The sequence below is a fragment of the Marmota marmota genome, unplaced genomic scaffold, assembly GCF_001458135.2.
Source record: "Marmota marmota marmota unplaced genomic scaffold, marMar, whole genome shotgun sequence".
Classification (NCBI taxonomy): domain Eukaryota; kingdom Metazoa; phylum Chordata; class Mammalia; order Rodentia; family Sciuridae; genus Marmota; species Marmota marmota.
This window is the reverse complement of record NW_026000005.1, coordinates 26,589,946-26,607,222: the sequence shown is the minus strand read 5'-3', so window position 1 is coordinate 26,607,222 and position 17,277 is coordinate 26,589,946. Positions and strand designations below refer to the sequence as shown.

At 37.9% G+C, this 17,277-nt stretch overlaps 1 protein-coding gene across 2 annotated transcripts in view; it reads right to left on the bottom strand.

Moving 5' to 3' along the window:
- Nucleotides 1-3,717: 3,717 nt before the first annotated feature.
- Nucleotides 3,718-17,277, bottom strand: part of Ccnyl1 (cyclin Y like 1) — a 36,746-nt gene continuing 23,186 nt past the window's right edge. Inside the window, exons 6-10 of one of the 2 annotated variants that reach the window (XM_015481314.2) lie at nucleotides 16,663-16,714; nucleotides 15,218-15,337; nucleotides 10,888-11,054; nucleotides 6,935-7,097; nucleotides 3,718-5,821 (exon numbers count right to left, since the gene is read on the bottom strand). In XM_015481314.2, coding sequence (XP_015336800.1) covers nucleotides 5,705-5,821; nucleotides 6,935-7,097; nucleotides 10,888-11,054; nucleotides 15,218-15,337; nucleotides 16,663-16,714 — 619 coding nt within the window. In that variant the 3' untranslated portion in view covers nucleotides 3,718-5,704. The remainder of the gene's footprint in view (nucleotides 5,822-6,934; nucleotides 7,098-10,887; nucleotides 11,055-15,217; nucleotides 15,338-16,662; nucleotides 16,715-17,277) is intronic. The other variant, XM_015481315.2, reaches the window with a different exon arrangement.

Genomic DNA, 17,277 nt, shown 5'->3' with positions numbered 1-17,277 from the left:
CAACAAATCCATTTAGAGGTGGGAATAACAACATGAAAGTATTTAATTCAATGTCAATGGACATTTGAGTGCTATGGACTTTATTAGATTGGTACATAAGTTAGGACAGGGGGGTTTCGGGGAGGGATATAACAGGTACGCATGATGCTGACAGAAAAGCAGTTACAGGTACTTAGGTGTACAGGACTAGCTGGCTCATCTCTCCCTTGCTTTCTCCTGGCTCATTTTTAGCCAACTGAAAAGGGAGAGAGGGGTACTCACAAGCTGGAGCAGAGACTTTAGAAAAAGTTGGAGAAGAGGTGAGCCCAGGATAATATCATAATGCTTCTATTAGTGATTTATTTACAGAGCTCTTCAGTTTGACGATGGAAACAGGGTTGAAAGGCAGAATGGTTATGAGCCTAGGCTGGGGAGTCAGACAACTGAAGATTCAAATCCCAGCTCCACTACTAATGGGTTGTGATTCTGAATTTTATCTCATAGTATTTTTTTCTCATCTGTGAAAAGGGGGAAATAGTGGCAATTGTATCTTAGGGTTCAGAAGACTTAAAGGATTAAACCAGGTTAAAGCAAGGTTAAGGTAGTAAAGCTAGGAGGCAGAAGATGTTCAGGCATGGAATGGAAAGGGAGTTGAGAGGATGTTTTCAAATTTGAGTCTGCATAAGAATCACTTGCGGTTCCTGTGAAAAATGTTAATTCCCAAGCCTCAGCCCCAGGAATTGAGATTTAGTAGCTCTGGGACCAAAGAAGCTCCCCCTTCCCCCCCAAAAAAAAACTTTTAATTTTGGAATTTTTTGCAAATTTAAAGTTATCCAAGATTTTAAAAAGTTGCAAACGTTACTCATCAGCATCATATATTTTTACAGGATGTTATAGTTGTAACACTTGTTACAACTAAGAAGTCAGTGTTGGCACATTACAGTGACCTCCAGACATCAGATTTTCTACCAATGTTCCTATCTGTGCAGAACCCAATCCAGGATACCACTGCATTTATTGAAGATTCATGTTTCACAGGCACTTTTGGCTGATGAGGCAGGTGGTTTGCAGATCAAATCTTAAGGACTGAACAAAATCAAATCGCCCCATCCCCTAGCTGAGGAGTTGAATGCAATTTTAAAGCAGAAGGGGGTGGAGTTTTGGAAATGGGATCCTCTCCATTAGTTCCCTTAAAAACAAGATGTCTAATGCCAGTTGAAATACCAGATTTTGGAAGGTGGCAGATACTACACCTAGTCTTCAGTCTAGATCAAAGATATATGCTTAAGGATGTGAGCAGCTCAGGGGAATTGCCAAGAACGAGTTAGAGATAGCTGCTTTGGGGAAAACAGGACTCAGGTGAACAAAGAGACTAGGGGGCATGTATGCCATATAAAAGCTTTATTTTCTTGAACCTGGTGCTAATACTTTGGAAGTCACAGTAAACAATATCAAGCATTGCCAGGTTGGAGGCTAGCTGAAGGTCACAGGGTGAAGCTAGAATGGACTGCTTGTGGGAGGGTCCCAAAGGGCTGAAGCAGCAGGTGAGTGAACACCTTTAGAGGAATCAGCTCTCACACTGAGCTACATACAAGAGACACCATCTTGGGATTGCAGGTAAAGGATTGCATTGAGAAGATGAAGCAGTAGATTGTAAGACAAATTTCTGTGTCCTTTGAGGTATTTACAGAAGATACTACTTATATCTTACTAAGGACCTTAGGGTCTGGGACTATCACACCAAATCTTCCTAATCTCATTGAAATTGCTTAGTCCTTAAAAAACAGTTAAAATAACCACCCATCCTTTTACCCCACTGGATTCCAGATTCCTCTTAATTTCTGATTTCACTTTCCTGAGGTGCAGGAAGAACAAATAAAGCACAAACTGGTATTCTTAAACTTTATCTCACGGCTAAGGATGCATTTTCCACTTGCCAAACCCATATAGAATAGTTCAGTGAAAACTGCCTTAGAAACCAAATGTATTGCCCCTTGTACTAGGGAAAGGAGCCTTACTGAAGAGCTCCTGGATCTTTTGTATTGTCTGCTGGCAGTGTTAGGCAAGGTTAAGTGTCTGGCTGTTAGAATTATGATGATCTAATGATAGACTGCTTGACAATCTACAGATTTTGCATGCAAACAAGCAGTAACTTGGGTTATTTTTCTGCCAGCTGTTAAGTACTTTTCCAAGTAGTACTATTCTCAAGAATGGGTGAGGAAACAATTTACTGTCATCTTAAACATGGTTAAAGAGAAGATTTTAGCTTGCCTGTGTGCAAACTAGTTTCCAATAAGACTAAATTGTTTTCTAGTTAATATATTTTTTTAAGATTTCCTTTTTAGTTGTAGATGGACACAATACCAATCTTTGTTTTTTTTAATGTGGTACTGAGGATCAAACCCAGTGCCTCACACACGCTGAGCCACAACCCCAGCCCCATATATCTGCTTTTTTTAAACCAAAAAAATACTGCATTTAGAGCTATAGGAAACTAAACCAAGAAGTCAAACTGATATAAAATCAGGATTCAATGCTATTGGGTTTCAGTAATATATGGGCATATTGGGAGGTAAATAGGAAATATGAAAATAAAAAGCTTGGATGGAATCTGATATGTGAAAAAAAATTTTAAATATATTTTTAGTTGTCCATAGACCTTTATTTATATGCAGTGCTGAGACTCGAACCCAGTGCCTCACACATGCTGGGCAAGCGCTCTACCGCTGAGCTACAATTACAGCTCTGATTTGTGAAATTTTTTAACCAGAAATACCTAGACTCAAGTTGTGGTGTCAGGATGAACCACATAAAATTACTCACAGGCAATTACTTTTTGACCTGCAAAAATGGCAGTTTCACTGGGTTTAAATGTGTATTTCAAATTTGTTTTTTCCTTGTCATGAAAGTTCACAATACACCAATTAAAATTTGAGGTCTATATTACAATCTTAAAAATGAAGCCAAAAAAACCCACCCCAAACGAAAATGAAGTTGAATCCAGGTAGATATTTCTTTTATCTTTCCTAGGTATAGAATCCTAAGAAAACTGCAGTTACCACCTTACTAGCAATTTGGTTTCTATGCCTCAAAACAATGGCTGCCCTGCCTTCTAGAGGTAAGGCCAATTGGAGGATCAACTTTTAGTGAAACTACTTATTCTGCCAGTTGGTTCTTAAGTCAGACTCATGTCCACTGTACCTCTACCAAATCTTTTATCTTATGTGTCAGCATTTCTGCTTAGTGAGTGATGTTACAGGATGTAAATTATACTAGTTTATGATAGGTGTTTTTCCCTTCTAAATTAAATCAGATCATTTATCCTAATCAGCAATGTATCAAGAACAAAGTGATCATTTAAAGACTCAACCTTAGGTACCAAAAGTACCTCATGTTCTAAATCTACATTATGCCTTTCTTTTCTCTTGGCATGTGTTCCCTAATTTTTTCTTTTAATCTGCTTTTCCCTCTCAGGGAGAATAACAACTATTCAAAGATGCCATCTAATGCACTATCCCACTAACTACTGTGGCCAGTGATTTTTAAGCATAATAAACTGCTTTCAAGTGGAAGAGAACCTAAGCACAATAAATGAATTGCTATACCTTCAGCAGAGGCATAGGTCATATCAGTTTCAATCGTCAGTTTAAAAGCCTATTAGGACAGATGTAAACATTTAAGATCTGGAAAGATGTGATACTGTGAGAACAGAGAAGTGTTACAAACACAGTGACCATATTTTAATTAAAATAGAGTTTTATTAGCTTTTCTTTTAATATAAACATGAGAAATAAAAACCACATAAGTTGTAGCATTCTTTTCAAAATAAAACTGCAATCAATACTTGAATCTCCAAGCTCTGAACTCCATAAACAATTTTTTTTTCTTGAGGTGGTAGATTGTAATATTTCAAATACCATTATTTATCACTTATGTCTGTCCTTTAAAAATGATGGAACCTGCAGCACTCAGTATAACGTGAAGCATTGCTATATTGAGAAAGAGTATTCCTGGCTCATAAGTGCAAGATTCCTAGGATTACTTTAAAGTAGAGAAATGGATTTCACATAGTTTAGAACACTAATCGTTTTATATTTCAAATTTAGGTGACATTGTTATCAACCTCTTATATTTACTCCTTGCCTGAAGTAAGGGTTCCTAAGGTTCGTGTAAGTTCTCTCTTATATATAGCAGGACTTGAAATGAGATACCTACAACCAGGTTAACACTTAGGATTAAAAATAAAAAAGAATAAGAACTTTCATATCACCTGCTATTAGGGTCCAATTTCTTTTCATTTATTACATGTGAATTAACACTCCTCTTTCATAATCTTCCTTTACCAAATCTATAGAAAAGAAATTTAGGTGATCAAAGCAGATACAACACAATCCTGCATAAAACTACTTTAAAAAGAGGAGGGTACCTTTTTTAAATTTTTTAACCTTTATTATTTATCTCCACAAATTTCAGTGCAATTTTAAGCTTTGACACCTGTAGAAGTATAAATTCTACAAACTTCAGAACATCATTTGAAAGTTAAATTACATTTCTCTTAAACTTAATTTTGCAAAAATATTGAGCTTTCAATTTTTTTGTTCCAGTCAATGTTTGCCATCTTCAAGAGGGACCGCTAACAAAAAATTGAAGAGCTCAACATTCCAAATTTATGAAATTAAGTTTAAAAGAAATGTAATTAAACTTTCAAATGATGTTTTGAAAGAGTTTGTAGTTTTTACACTTTTACGGCAGGACATAGTCACCAAAACTTAAAATTGCAATAAAACTTTCAGGACACCTGGTCTTTATCTGCTCAGTTATCATTGGACCACCATGTTGGCGCATTATGAAAATATCTTTTTAATACATTTACTTAATAAGAGGAAAATTATCAGAAAGTGAGAAGCACCATTAATAGTTCACACACACAAAAAAATGCAGTGTGGACCCAACGGAAGTAGGTAGTCAATAGGTGATACGTTCTCTTTATGACCCCAAACATGCCAAAATGCTAATAAGTAGTGCCTGCAAAATACATGAATGGCAAGTGTTATCCAGTAGCTTTTTGGTTTAAACTGATTGCCAATAATGACTAGCAGCTTCAATGATATGATACAGTGGGAAGGAAGAACCTTCAATACCTAAAAATGCTACAGGTTGCTCCTAAGTGGCTTCATGAGTGTTAAGCGGGCTGGGGGTGGGCCCGTGCATTTTTAGCACATGCTAGGCCCTGGCTTTGAGCCCCAGCACCACACAAAAAAAATTAAAAATAAGAGTACCATGTTTTAATGGTAATACTGCATCAATTCTGAAGGCATATGCAGCAATGGAGAAGGGGAAGAAAAACAGAAAAAACAAAAAGTTATACGGTTAGTGTCTTTAAAAGTCTAAACATTTAAATGATTAAAAAACCTCACATAGTTCACAGCTATTGGCCTACACAGTAAGCAAATATCTGCATGTGGGTTGAGAGCTTTTGCTTTGGAGTGGTTTTTGTTAACTCTGTTTACATTAAAAAGGACAAAAAGTGTGTTTGTTGCTTTGACAAGGTCCCATTCTTTCCTATGGAGTGCAACTGTCATTGTCCATGAGTCTCTTGAATTCGAGGTCTTTCCTTCTGATGAAAATACTAAAACTTTGCTGGTTTTTGAGCAGGAGTGATGATATTTCATCCAGTCTTTGTAGATGAGAGGCTTATGATGTTATTACCCCTCAATTCTCCCTTTTAAGAGAGGATAGCATTAGAGCGCTGAATACCAATGAAATTATCAGCGCTGAAAGACCTTCTCATAGCAGCTCTACATAAGTCTTTGTATTTGTCTTCACACAATCTTGAAATGGCCTAGGAAAGTCAATTAGAACACAAGTAGAATTTTTAAAAAGATTCCAACCTTAAAGGAAAAACACAACTGATGTTAAGCCACACATGCAGACTCCTTTAGATAACTTCATAGTTGTAGCTACCTTGGCTATAAGGCTTTATAGCACAAGATTCTGGATGTGTTACTTCCTATAAATTATTCTAAGGGCCAGGCCAGGAGAACTTTATTATTATTTAACAATTGAGTTTCCAAAGATGTCAAAGATGCTATGAAAGTCTCCTAACGGCAGGATCATCTATTACCTCTGTGAAACAATCGGTATTTATTCAGTTTTCAAATTCTACACAATCTTCATTAGTTATTATATATTCTAAGCAAATTACAATGAGGCAGAATATAATAAGAGGGTAGAAAAGGTGCTACTTCGCTTGCACATTAATTATGGTAGAAAAACATATAATTCTAAGATATCACCCAAATTATCACAAAAGGTGCCATTTTAAAGTTATGTGTCACTTTCGTGGTGAATGATTTTTGGTGTATACTCACCAAAAGTCAACAAATATTACTTTAAGTTACCACCCCACTTAAGTTACCACCTCTATTAGAATCCTGTTTACTTCCTACATCCAATATTTGAAACACCACACCCCACTCCCCGAACTATAGGCCTCTTAGCAGAGCTACTAACTCTAGTAAACTCATGGAATTGAACTGTGATTAATATAAACACTGACATAAATTTGCAAACTGAGTAATGACAACTGAGTCACAAGTGAACCATAATATGTAAATATAATCAGGGACACAACTGACAAGTGCAAGGAATTACCTGTGTGCATGGTAATGTAGAAGGGAAGAGGTTCAAAAGGAAAAGCAAAGAACAGATTTTCTTTAAAAATATTCTGGATTATGGTCATAGAGGAGATAATGCCTAATTTTTAAAAAGTAATGTGGATCCTGGCATAAACCATGGAGGACACATGAAACATGATACCAGAGTTAATAAACTCTTCAAAATGTGTTAATTTAAAAGTTTACCATTTTCCTAATCACTACTTAATATGATTTAGTCCTAGATACTGGCTTTGGTGGCTGACAGAAAGCCCCACTTAGCGGAAACACAGGCTTACCTCTAGGTTTTGTGCTCTTTCTTTGCTGAGAGGAGCAAACAGAAAATTCAGGTTGTTGTCATCGGCTAAGGAGCGAAGGTCAAAGTAGTATTTGGCATAAACACTGGCAGGAACATTAATATTAAACTGGAGTAGCTCCAAGAAATGCCTTTCCATCTCATTCCTGGAGGAGGAGGAACAAAACAAAACCAAAACCAACACAGAACAATTTTAGTCAACTGGACTATCTTCAAAAATGTCATTCTGAGCTTCTAGGATAGCTCTAAATTCTGTTTTGAAACAAATAAAGGCTACTCAGCTGGATTAATACACTAACGTTCAAACAAGGTACAGCTATTTGTAGTCCTTTCTGCATCCCAGCACTTTGAGTTTGGGCTGAGGGGAAAAGGTTACGGCCCTCTCATGCACTCGTGCTGCTGACTCGGGGACTCATTCTTCAGAGTTCCATTAGTGCAGCTGTACGATTCATACTCCACGCTCACTCACAAGGCCCCACTATAGTGAGCAGATGAAAGGAATGATGTATGCTGTTTATTAGCTCTGAAGAACTTGCAGACATTTTCACCGAGCTGATAACAGGAAGGGGCTTATTGAAGTAGAGAAGCACCAACAAAAGAAGTGGGCACATCACCACGGCAACAAATGGATCCATCGAGAGCCACCGCTATTATCTCTGAGGGGGAAAAACTCTTGAGGCAACAAGGATTCATCTCAAATAAATAAATAAATAAGCTACATTGGATGGGAAAGGAAATCCACCCCTCCTTACCTCAGTGCATGAGGCTATGTCAAAGGGCATAATGCACATTTCTGCTCACCTTAATATTACTAAGGTGACAAACAGTCACTATGATAGTCAAGATACTCATTTTAAAACTTTGGAAGGCACGAAGATCAAAGTAGATGCCAAGAGTAGACAAAACCCACTTTAGGATATGACCTCTGGCAGAACAGTGGACTTGTAAACTGTGTTTTGAGAATGAAATCCAAAGATGCTCAGCACCTGCCAGCTCTTGCCAGAATGGAATGTACACACATGAGGACAAGTTTAATACAGTGGGAAGGAGAAGGGTTGAGAGCAGTCCTCTGCTATATGACCATATAGCTGCCCCTGCTGAAGGTTTAAATCACTAAACATAAACACAGAGGAAATCCTACATTCTAACAGTTTTAATTGCATAAAATAATAAATACTTGAACAGACATGAGAGGTTCAATTTATACAATTGAGTTCCCTGGTTTTAAATTTTTAATATTTTATCCACTGGCCACATCAGAAAATGTGTGATGTTCTCCTGTGTGGAGAGCAGGTAGACTATAAACAGAGACATGATTTTCTCAATTGTTGAAATTAAAACCAAACTGAACCGACTTCCAAAATTAATTTCCTGTTCGTATGGCAATAAGTCCATAGAAATGTAAATCAGATAATGTTTTGATAATCAGCTAATCAGGACTTAATTTACTACAGGAATAAATGCACTTCACTATCCCTTTTATATTTTCTCCACTAATACATTTTAACTGTGCAGAAATACAGTACTTCATGGGATTAACATGTCTATTAATAGAGGTTTTAATCACTGAAGAAAAGCATTATGCATCTTTCTAGGTTTTTTTGTTTTTTTTTTAAATGGCTGAATAGCATACCATTTACAGGCACAGCAAATTTTCTGAATAGCAGCTGGTCAATTTAACTTATTCTTTTGAAAGCAAGTATATTTTAACAAAACACATAGATGGTAGAAAGTTTTAAAAATTTGAGACACTGATTTTTAACTTTCTCATTGCAGACTTAAAAATGAGACCATTCGAAACAGTCAACAGCAGGGGGATGAGACAAATGTATATTAAATACTTTGTTGTAATGCCTTCTAGTTTCCAAAGATCATAAAAACAGCCTGGCAGGAACATGGCTCCTGGTGTTTCTCTGGTCACACAGAAAAGGCGTTGGAAGAACTGATGTTGCAGCTAGCCCCTGCTGCCATCACTGCTCCTGGTGCTCCCCATCTGTGGAAACTGACACATTTCCCTGCATCTTCTCTGATCTTATCACTAGACCCAGAGCCCCAGCCAGTTTAGTTGCAAGTTTTGAGTATATTTCAGCTGCCATTCAGGCAGGATTGGTGTTCATGCGTACAAATTTTGCTTCCTTCAAGGAATCAGTCTGCAAACTGATGACAATATAGTGATCAAAGGCACTTTAGCTTCTTCAACTTCCAAAAATACTTCCCTTTGTTTCAGGTTCTTTTATTGTCATATCCTCTGCTAAGATAGTACCAGCAATATCATCAGGACTACTCAGCTTGCACTATTATCAAAGTAGTATTTTCACCAACAGCCACTTCTACCACTCCTAAAAACCACTGGTCCCTTCTCAGTCACAAGTGTCATCACTCAGCAGTATATATAGTTTAGTAATTTTGAGGGACAGTCTAGGTAGGGCAAAGGTAACAAATATGAACTCCTGTCATAATCTTGATCTTCCTATGATGCTCACTATAACCAGTGATGCTGCTTTTCATTTTCCTAAATGCCACCCACAAAGACATTTTTCCTTTGAGAGTCTGCTGGAAATCTCTCTATTGTTCATCCTGCCTACCACCTACAGGGCCCTAACCTTGAGTCAGCGTGGCCAGATTAGAAGCCCTTGTTTCACTGGTGTTTCTGTGCCATGTGTGAGGAGCCCCATGACTCAGCAACACTCCCTGCACTGTTACCTCATTCTCACAAACTGCTACTGTGGCTCTGACTGGCTGTCAGTGTGATAAGCACTGAATGATGCCCTAGTAATGCTTTTAGGTCTGCCTGATGGGAATCCTAGAGCTTCCTAACCCATGAGAACAATTTCTTTCTTTTCTTTTTTTTGGTACTAGGGATTGAACTCAGGGGCACTCAACCACTGAGCCACATCCCCAGCCCTATTTTGTATTTTATTTAGTAACAGGGTCTCACTGAGTTGCTTAGTGCCTTATTTTTGCTGAGGCTGGCTTTGAACTCACGATCCTCTTGTCTCAGCTTTCAGAGCCACAGGAATTACAAGCATGCACCACCAAGTTTGGTTCATGAGACCAATATCTAAACACATGCAACACTCCTAATGAAGAGGAAGCAAGAGCACAAGGATCTAAAATCTTTATTTTTGTATCTCATTGTTTCTGTAACAGATTTTCAGATAAAGGTGGGGCACAAAAGCAAATATATAATGTGTGACTCAGGTTGAAGATATAACCTGTCAACAGTCCAGAGGCTACTTTCAAAAATCAAGACTTGCACCCCTTTAAAAAGCACTTGAGGCTGGGGATGTGGCTCAAGCGGTAGCTGCATGCTTGCAGCCTGGGTTCGATCCTCAGCACCACATACAAAGATGTTGTGTCCGCCGAAAACTAAAAAAAATTAATATTAAAATTTCTCTCTCTCTTAAAAAAAAAAAAGCACTTGAAAGACAGTTTTTAAAAAGCCATGTAAGCATGGCACTATGGCGCATGCCTGTAATCCCAGTAGCTTGGTGGGGGCAGAGGCATGAGGATCACGAGTTCAAAGCCAGCCTCAGCAAAAACAAGGCACTAAGCAACTCAATGAGACCCTGTCTCTAAATAAAATACAAAATAGGGCTGGAGATATGGCTCATTGGTTGAGTGCCCCTAAGTTCAATCACCGGTACCATACCCTATGCCACCCCCCCAAAAAAGCCATGTAATTTTATAATGTTCCATGTTCTGGGAGTAAACTTATAACATGTTTGCCAAAAACCACTAGAAAAATACTTTTCAACATCAATACAATAACACATAAGGACCTACCAATTAATGATAGAAACTTATGTATTTTTATGCCTACTTCCAGTATTTTCAAAAGGTAACGTCTAAAAATATTTCTTAAAATGTAAACTTCATGGGAGCAAATGAGATACTAGAAACTAAGTAAGATTCACCAAAACCTTACAAACTCACATGTCCTCAACTGTAATGTCCTTGAGGATTTGGCAGTAGTCCACATTCCATACAGCCTGATCGTCCCAAACCTTGGAGGCAAGAAGAATGGCTCCCAAAACGATTCTTTTCCAGTTGGTGGGACAAATGTCGATCTCAGCATAAGTTAAAAGCCTTTCTAAGTAGACCTGCAAAAGTAGAGCACTAGTCTTTGATTTTAGTTCAGTTTAAGTGTTCTGTTAAGAAGTTGTGGAAGACAAATTTCCTCTGTGTTTGACAAGAAAGTACCTTTTTTTTTTTAAAAGAATTTTTAAATATTTATTTGTTTTTTAGTTTTTCGGCAGACACAACATCTTTGTTTATATGTGGTGCTGAGGATCGAACCTGGGCTGCACGCATGCCAGGCGAGCATGCTACCGCTTGAGCCACATCCCCAGCCCAGTAACTTTTCTTTTTGAGTTCTACAGAGACTTCTGCTTAGGTAAAGCAAGAGGCCCAAGCATAGCTATAAGTTAGATACCTCTGCTGTTTACTCTGCCCATGCAAATTTCCATTCCAATTCTGGTCATAGGAATGACTGGCAAAGGACATCCTGAAAAGCAGCACTGTTATAACCTTCACATGCATAAAGGGCACCCACCACGCACAGGCCCAGATTCAAGTTGTTCAGTAAAGACCTAGTGACCCCCACGTGCAATTACAATATCTAGCTGGTAGTTTTATAATGATTTTACAGGCAGATCATGCTTGAATATGTAAGTACCCAAGATGTATAGAGCACATTTTAATCTTTTTTTCCCCCCACAATAACTAGCCCTTTTATGGAGCTAGTTGAAAATAAGAACTGGGGGGCTCGGGATGTGGCTCAAGCGGTAGCACGCTCGCCTGACGTGTGTGCGGCCCGGGTTCGATCCTCAGCACCACATTCAAAACAAAGATGTTGTGTCCACCGAAAGCTGGAAAATAAATATTGAGAAGAAAAATTCTCTCTCTCTTAAAAAAAAAAAAGAAAAAAGAAAGAAAATAAGAACTGGTGGACAAGAGAGCCTCCCAGTGGTTGCTGAGAGAGCAGCACATTAGGTGCAGGTCTTTATGACAGTTCAGTTTTCTCTGAATTCAGCCCCTTCTAAAAAGAAAACATATGTACAAAAGGATGGTCATTCTCATAGTCCTTATTTTTCATATTTCCATTATTATTTCATGAGAATTCATTTTCTCTCACATATTCTGCACCTTACTCAATTCCATTGGTTTTACGGTGGTTCAAAGCTGCAGGTCTCTGCACCATTGGGACTCCTAAACCTTCCAGGCAGTTTGAGTTTCATGAGTTATTTTACACATATCAAACATCTAACCCACAAAGAACTGGATGAAGTTAACAGCCGAGTAAAGATTATCCAGGAAAGTGGTCTGTTTTCACTACAAATGGTGCTCTGCAAATATACAACTGTCCCTAGGTATTGGCCGAGGGTTGATCCCAGGACCAAATCTAATCAGATACCACAATTTGCAGATGTTCAAACACCTTATATAAAACCTTTGCACATCCTTCCACATACTTTAAATAATCACTGGATTACTTACAATATGAGAAGAGGTCATTTACTTAGCATTACAATGTAAATGCTAAGTAAATAATAACTGTTATACCATCCTGTTTAAGGAATAATGACAAAAAATAAAGACACAATTTTCCCCAAAATATTTCTGATTCAAAACTGACAAATCAGATGCAGAGCCCACAAATATGGAGAGCAGTCTATATGCTATTTAAAAACAGGAAAAAAAATCCACTTTTAAGAGTATGTTTACTGTCTGAAGGTTATAAGACTGACAGTTCAGATTTGGCAATGTTCTCTAACTCGACTGTTTTAAAAAACAAATGGTTATTCAACATTAAATATTCTTAAGGAACCTCTTCTCATTTTCCAAAACTTGGCACTCTGAAGTATCCTAAGAATGAACCTCCTCACAGGGTACAACTTTCTTATGAAATAGTAGCAATGAGACAACACTGGCAATCTCTCAACCTTTATTGATCAGCCTGTTCTATGCTGACACTCATTTACCCCACTAGCCCTGCTGTGTCAGTGGAAGAGAATTCTGTCTTACCAGTGAAACCAACTCTTCTGTTAGTGCAGTTGACCCCATCCCACTTCTGTAGAACACTGTTCCCACAAGTACCTTTTGAAGACTTCGTCTCTACCAGAGGTTTTCCCCCAATATAAATGTGTTTACACTCTTTCCTCTCCACAATACTTCCTCTCTGTTCATGCATCATGCCCATGCCAGATCCTCACCTCCCATTCTCTCCCACTTTCCTCTACCCACTGCTGCCATCATTCTAAGAAACTACTCTTAAGGATCAGTGCTTTCAAACTTGCTAACCAGAGCCTTTTATCCCAAACCTCAACACCCCAAAAGTCTTCCTAATATTGGAGAAAGGCACTGTCATTTGCCTAGTGTAGGGCCAAAAACCTACAATTTGAGTTATCTTACTCCACTGTTAGCAACTCCTGTAGTCTCTACCTCCACTGGTGGTCTAGAAGCTTTCTATCCTGACCTGCCATTTGTCATCGCTCACGTGCATGACTCTGCTGCCTCCTACCGCTCCTCTCTGACCTTCAACTACCTCTACTCTACCCAAAGCAGTCAGGAAAAGCTCTTGCATTAGGAACACTTCACTCTCCTATCACAATCTACCAAAGTTACCTGTTAGCCTGAATTTAAACTTCTTTTGGAAGCCAGCAAGCTATAAAGAAGGCCCTGGGAAACTGCCAGTGTAAGTTCATCTCTTCCTAGTTCTTCCCCTTATTCCTCACTCTCACCACCCGCTGCCCTACTATTCCTTGAGCACATAAAACATGTTACTGCCTCACAGCCTTGGCACTTGCCCTGCTGCAATCCCTGACCTTTTTGGCTTCCTTGCTTCAAGTCAGGTTGCTGATCAAATATCACCTCTCCAATGAGGCCCTTTCTAATCATTCCACCTGAAACAGAAACCTCTCTAATTATTCTTCTTCTTGGCATTTGCCACTACGGGTAATATTCCTAAACCTGAAAAAATACTTGAAGTCTTCCTCACCAGAATATAAGCTCATAAGGACAAGAACTTTGTCCAATCTGTTCCCCTTTGCCCCAGCACTAGAATAACAGTACAAAGTAGATACCAGAGAGTACATGTATAACTTCATTTTAACCACATCCTCACCTATCTAGCTTCTCTTCGTCACTCTCCCCTGGTTTTCCTCATATTGCTATAGCCACTCTTCTGGAGACTTGCACCTTAAATGTTGATGGTAGATCTGTGGGGACTTTCTGTCCACTTTTCATTGTATACATTCTCTGCATTTGAACAGGCACTTTTAATTCCTTACCTCTAATTTGGATTCATGTTCCAATCCTGGATATCCTACTAATGACTACATATTGCCACTCTGCTATCTCATAGGGACATCAAACTTATCTAAAATGAACTACCATTCTTCAAACCTATCTCTCTCCTTCCTGCATTACCTACTTCTACATATAGAAGAGACCTCTGAGCAGTTTCTATTGAAGTACACAGCAAAACCCCTGCATTACCTACTTCTACATATAGAAAAGACCTCTGAGCAGTTTCTATTGAAGCACACAGCACAACCCTCTTCTCTAAATTCTAATTGGATGCTAAATGATAGAAGTGTCAGGCCACATAATTGACTTTCCACTATGCATTTGTAGGGAGTCAACCACCTGAATAGCAGTTACTCAAACTGATGAAGTCCTACCTTTGAAATTCTATATGGATGAAGCAAAGGTAAGAACAAAGCTATAGCTTAGCAGGCTAACAAAGCCTAAGAACCACTGGTACTACCATTCTGGACAACTTTGTGAGCAGACACATAATTCAATAGGATGGATTAACACCCATTACCCAAGGAACAGAGAACTGAGGGCAATAATTCTCAATCATGACACACGCTGGAATTGTCTGCGGAATACAGCCTAGGATATGGCTCAGACCTGCACTGAATCAGTCTCTGTGCACCACATGGTTTTGTTCTTGCTCCCCATAGCATGCCCTGTAGGTATTGTACATACTGCATGTGCTGTAGGCACTGAGGTGTCGAGGGGATCTCTTCTATTACCTTTAATAATAATTATTTTGTTATAAAAAATGCAATGACATCATTTTAAACCATCATGATTACTAAAGTCAACTATGTGTTATTTACTTTCCTTTGATAAGTTCCTCTTAATAAAATTCTGATGATAAATTTCAGGGTCCTACTTTTATTTGTAAAACAAGACATTACCCTATTTACAAGACCAATTTCTAAACATGCTTAATAAATAAGAAATATCTTACCAACGTTACTATTGCACATTCAGCTGTTAGTTGTGCAGCACTAAAAAGAGTACGAACAAATCTGTAAATAAATTTGTGTTCAGGGTCATGCTTAAAGTATTCCTCTGGAACCTTTTCTCGCTGAAAGAAGAAAAGATGCAATGTAAGTTATCTGCTGAAGAAAACTACTCTTGAAAAGTACTTTTAAGATAGCAGCCTTCACATTGTGCCAATGTGTACCTTAAATAATTTTGAGTAGCATTTCTTTTAGTCTTTCAAACATAAACAGTGGGATCTTACAGTCATACAGTGTTTAACACCTTTGTCAATGACAAACTGCATACTGGGATTAACAGGTCCCATAAGGTATAATCTAGTGACACTGCAGCCAAGTTAAGTCTGTGTGAATCCATTCTGATGTTCATACAACGATGAAATTAAGCTTTCTCAGAATATATCCCATTGTTAAACAACACATGACTGGACAAATTATTCAATACCCATCACTGTTTATTAAATTTTTAAAAAAGGGGGCACAAATTCAAGCTCAGAAAACTGATGTTCCTTTTTACTTTCCCTCCATAGAATTCTATCAAAACCTATTTCTAGTCTGAAAGTTTCGTTGATTATGTTATATTTCTCTGCAATAAACTTTGGAAAGACTTTAGTATGCTGTAACCACAGGTTCCAAAGTCTCACTGTCCAAAACAATAGTCACCAGTCACAGTGACTGAAGACTCAAAAGTGGCTGAGTTTCCTAATTTAAGTTTTGTGAGCAGACACAATAATTCAACAGGATGGATTAACACCCATTGCCCAAGGAACAGAGAACTGAGGGCAATAATTCTCAATCATGACACACACTGGAATTGTCTGCGGAATACAGCCTAGGATATGGCTCAGACCTGCACTGAATCAGTCTCTGTGCACCACATGGTTTTATTATTGCTCCCCCATCAGCATGCCCTGTAGATATGTGTACATACTGCATGTGCTGTAGGCACTGAGGTGTCTAGGGGGATCTCTTCTATTACCTTTAATAATAATTCTTTTGTTAAGAGAAATGCAGTGGCATCATTTTAAACCATCATGATTACTAAATTAGAGTTTAAGTTTTCTAATTCTCTTCAGAGATTTTACACATTTGTTGGGTTTATTTACAAATATTTATATTGTTTGATGCTACTGAAAAGTATCTTTTAGCAAAGCTACATTTTCTCTTATTGGGTGGTACATATACTCACCTTAGCTTATTAAACAAAGCTACAAGTCAGTTCTTACTTTATTATAGACCTGATAAAACACTTTTTCTAAGACAATTGCATACGGCATGAGGTGGGAAGGAAGATGATTTTGATTTCAAGCTGAAGGGAGTGATTTTCTTCTAGTAATTAATCTCAAAGCAAAGCAGCACAAAATAAACAATCCTTTGAGAGGAAATAGTTAAAAAAAAAAGTGATACTTACTGTGAGTGGATGTGATCTCTCATCAAATATATCCAGGGATCTATTTGCATCTCTATAAAATAAGAATGTACATTTAAAAATTTATTCAGGAATTGTTAATATCTTCCTAAAATATCTGCTAAGAATAAAGAAGGGGTTGGAAGGAGCAGCTTAACCTTCAACAAAGCAAACAGTTTGACAAATTCTTTTCCTGGATTCTAGTGTTAGGACCTCTTTTTACTCAGCAAATGAAGTACTGTAAAGCCTTTTCTACAATAACCAGGTAGAGCTGCACAAACAGGCAATGCCAATTAATCAAATATATTTTCACTTCTCTTTCAAAGCAGTAGTGGTGGGAAATCAAGTCTTGAGAACTTTAATGAACATAAATGGATTCAGATTTTCTAGATTTTTTTCCTCTTTAGTTTTCTATTATATTATTACCATATATTTCTAGTTTCTTCTAGTTTGAGTTTGAAAGTTATTGGCTGTCTTTTTATTTTAAGACATCAATCTTTTCATTTTAAAACTAAACAATACACTGTTCAAACTAGTGGTTCTCTGTGGTCTGTGAAACTCTGGAGATTCCCTTGGTACTTTCAGGAGGCCCATGAGGTCAAAACTGTTCCTATAAGA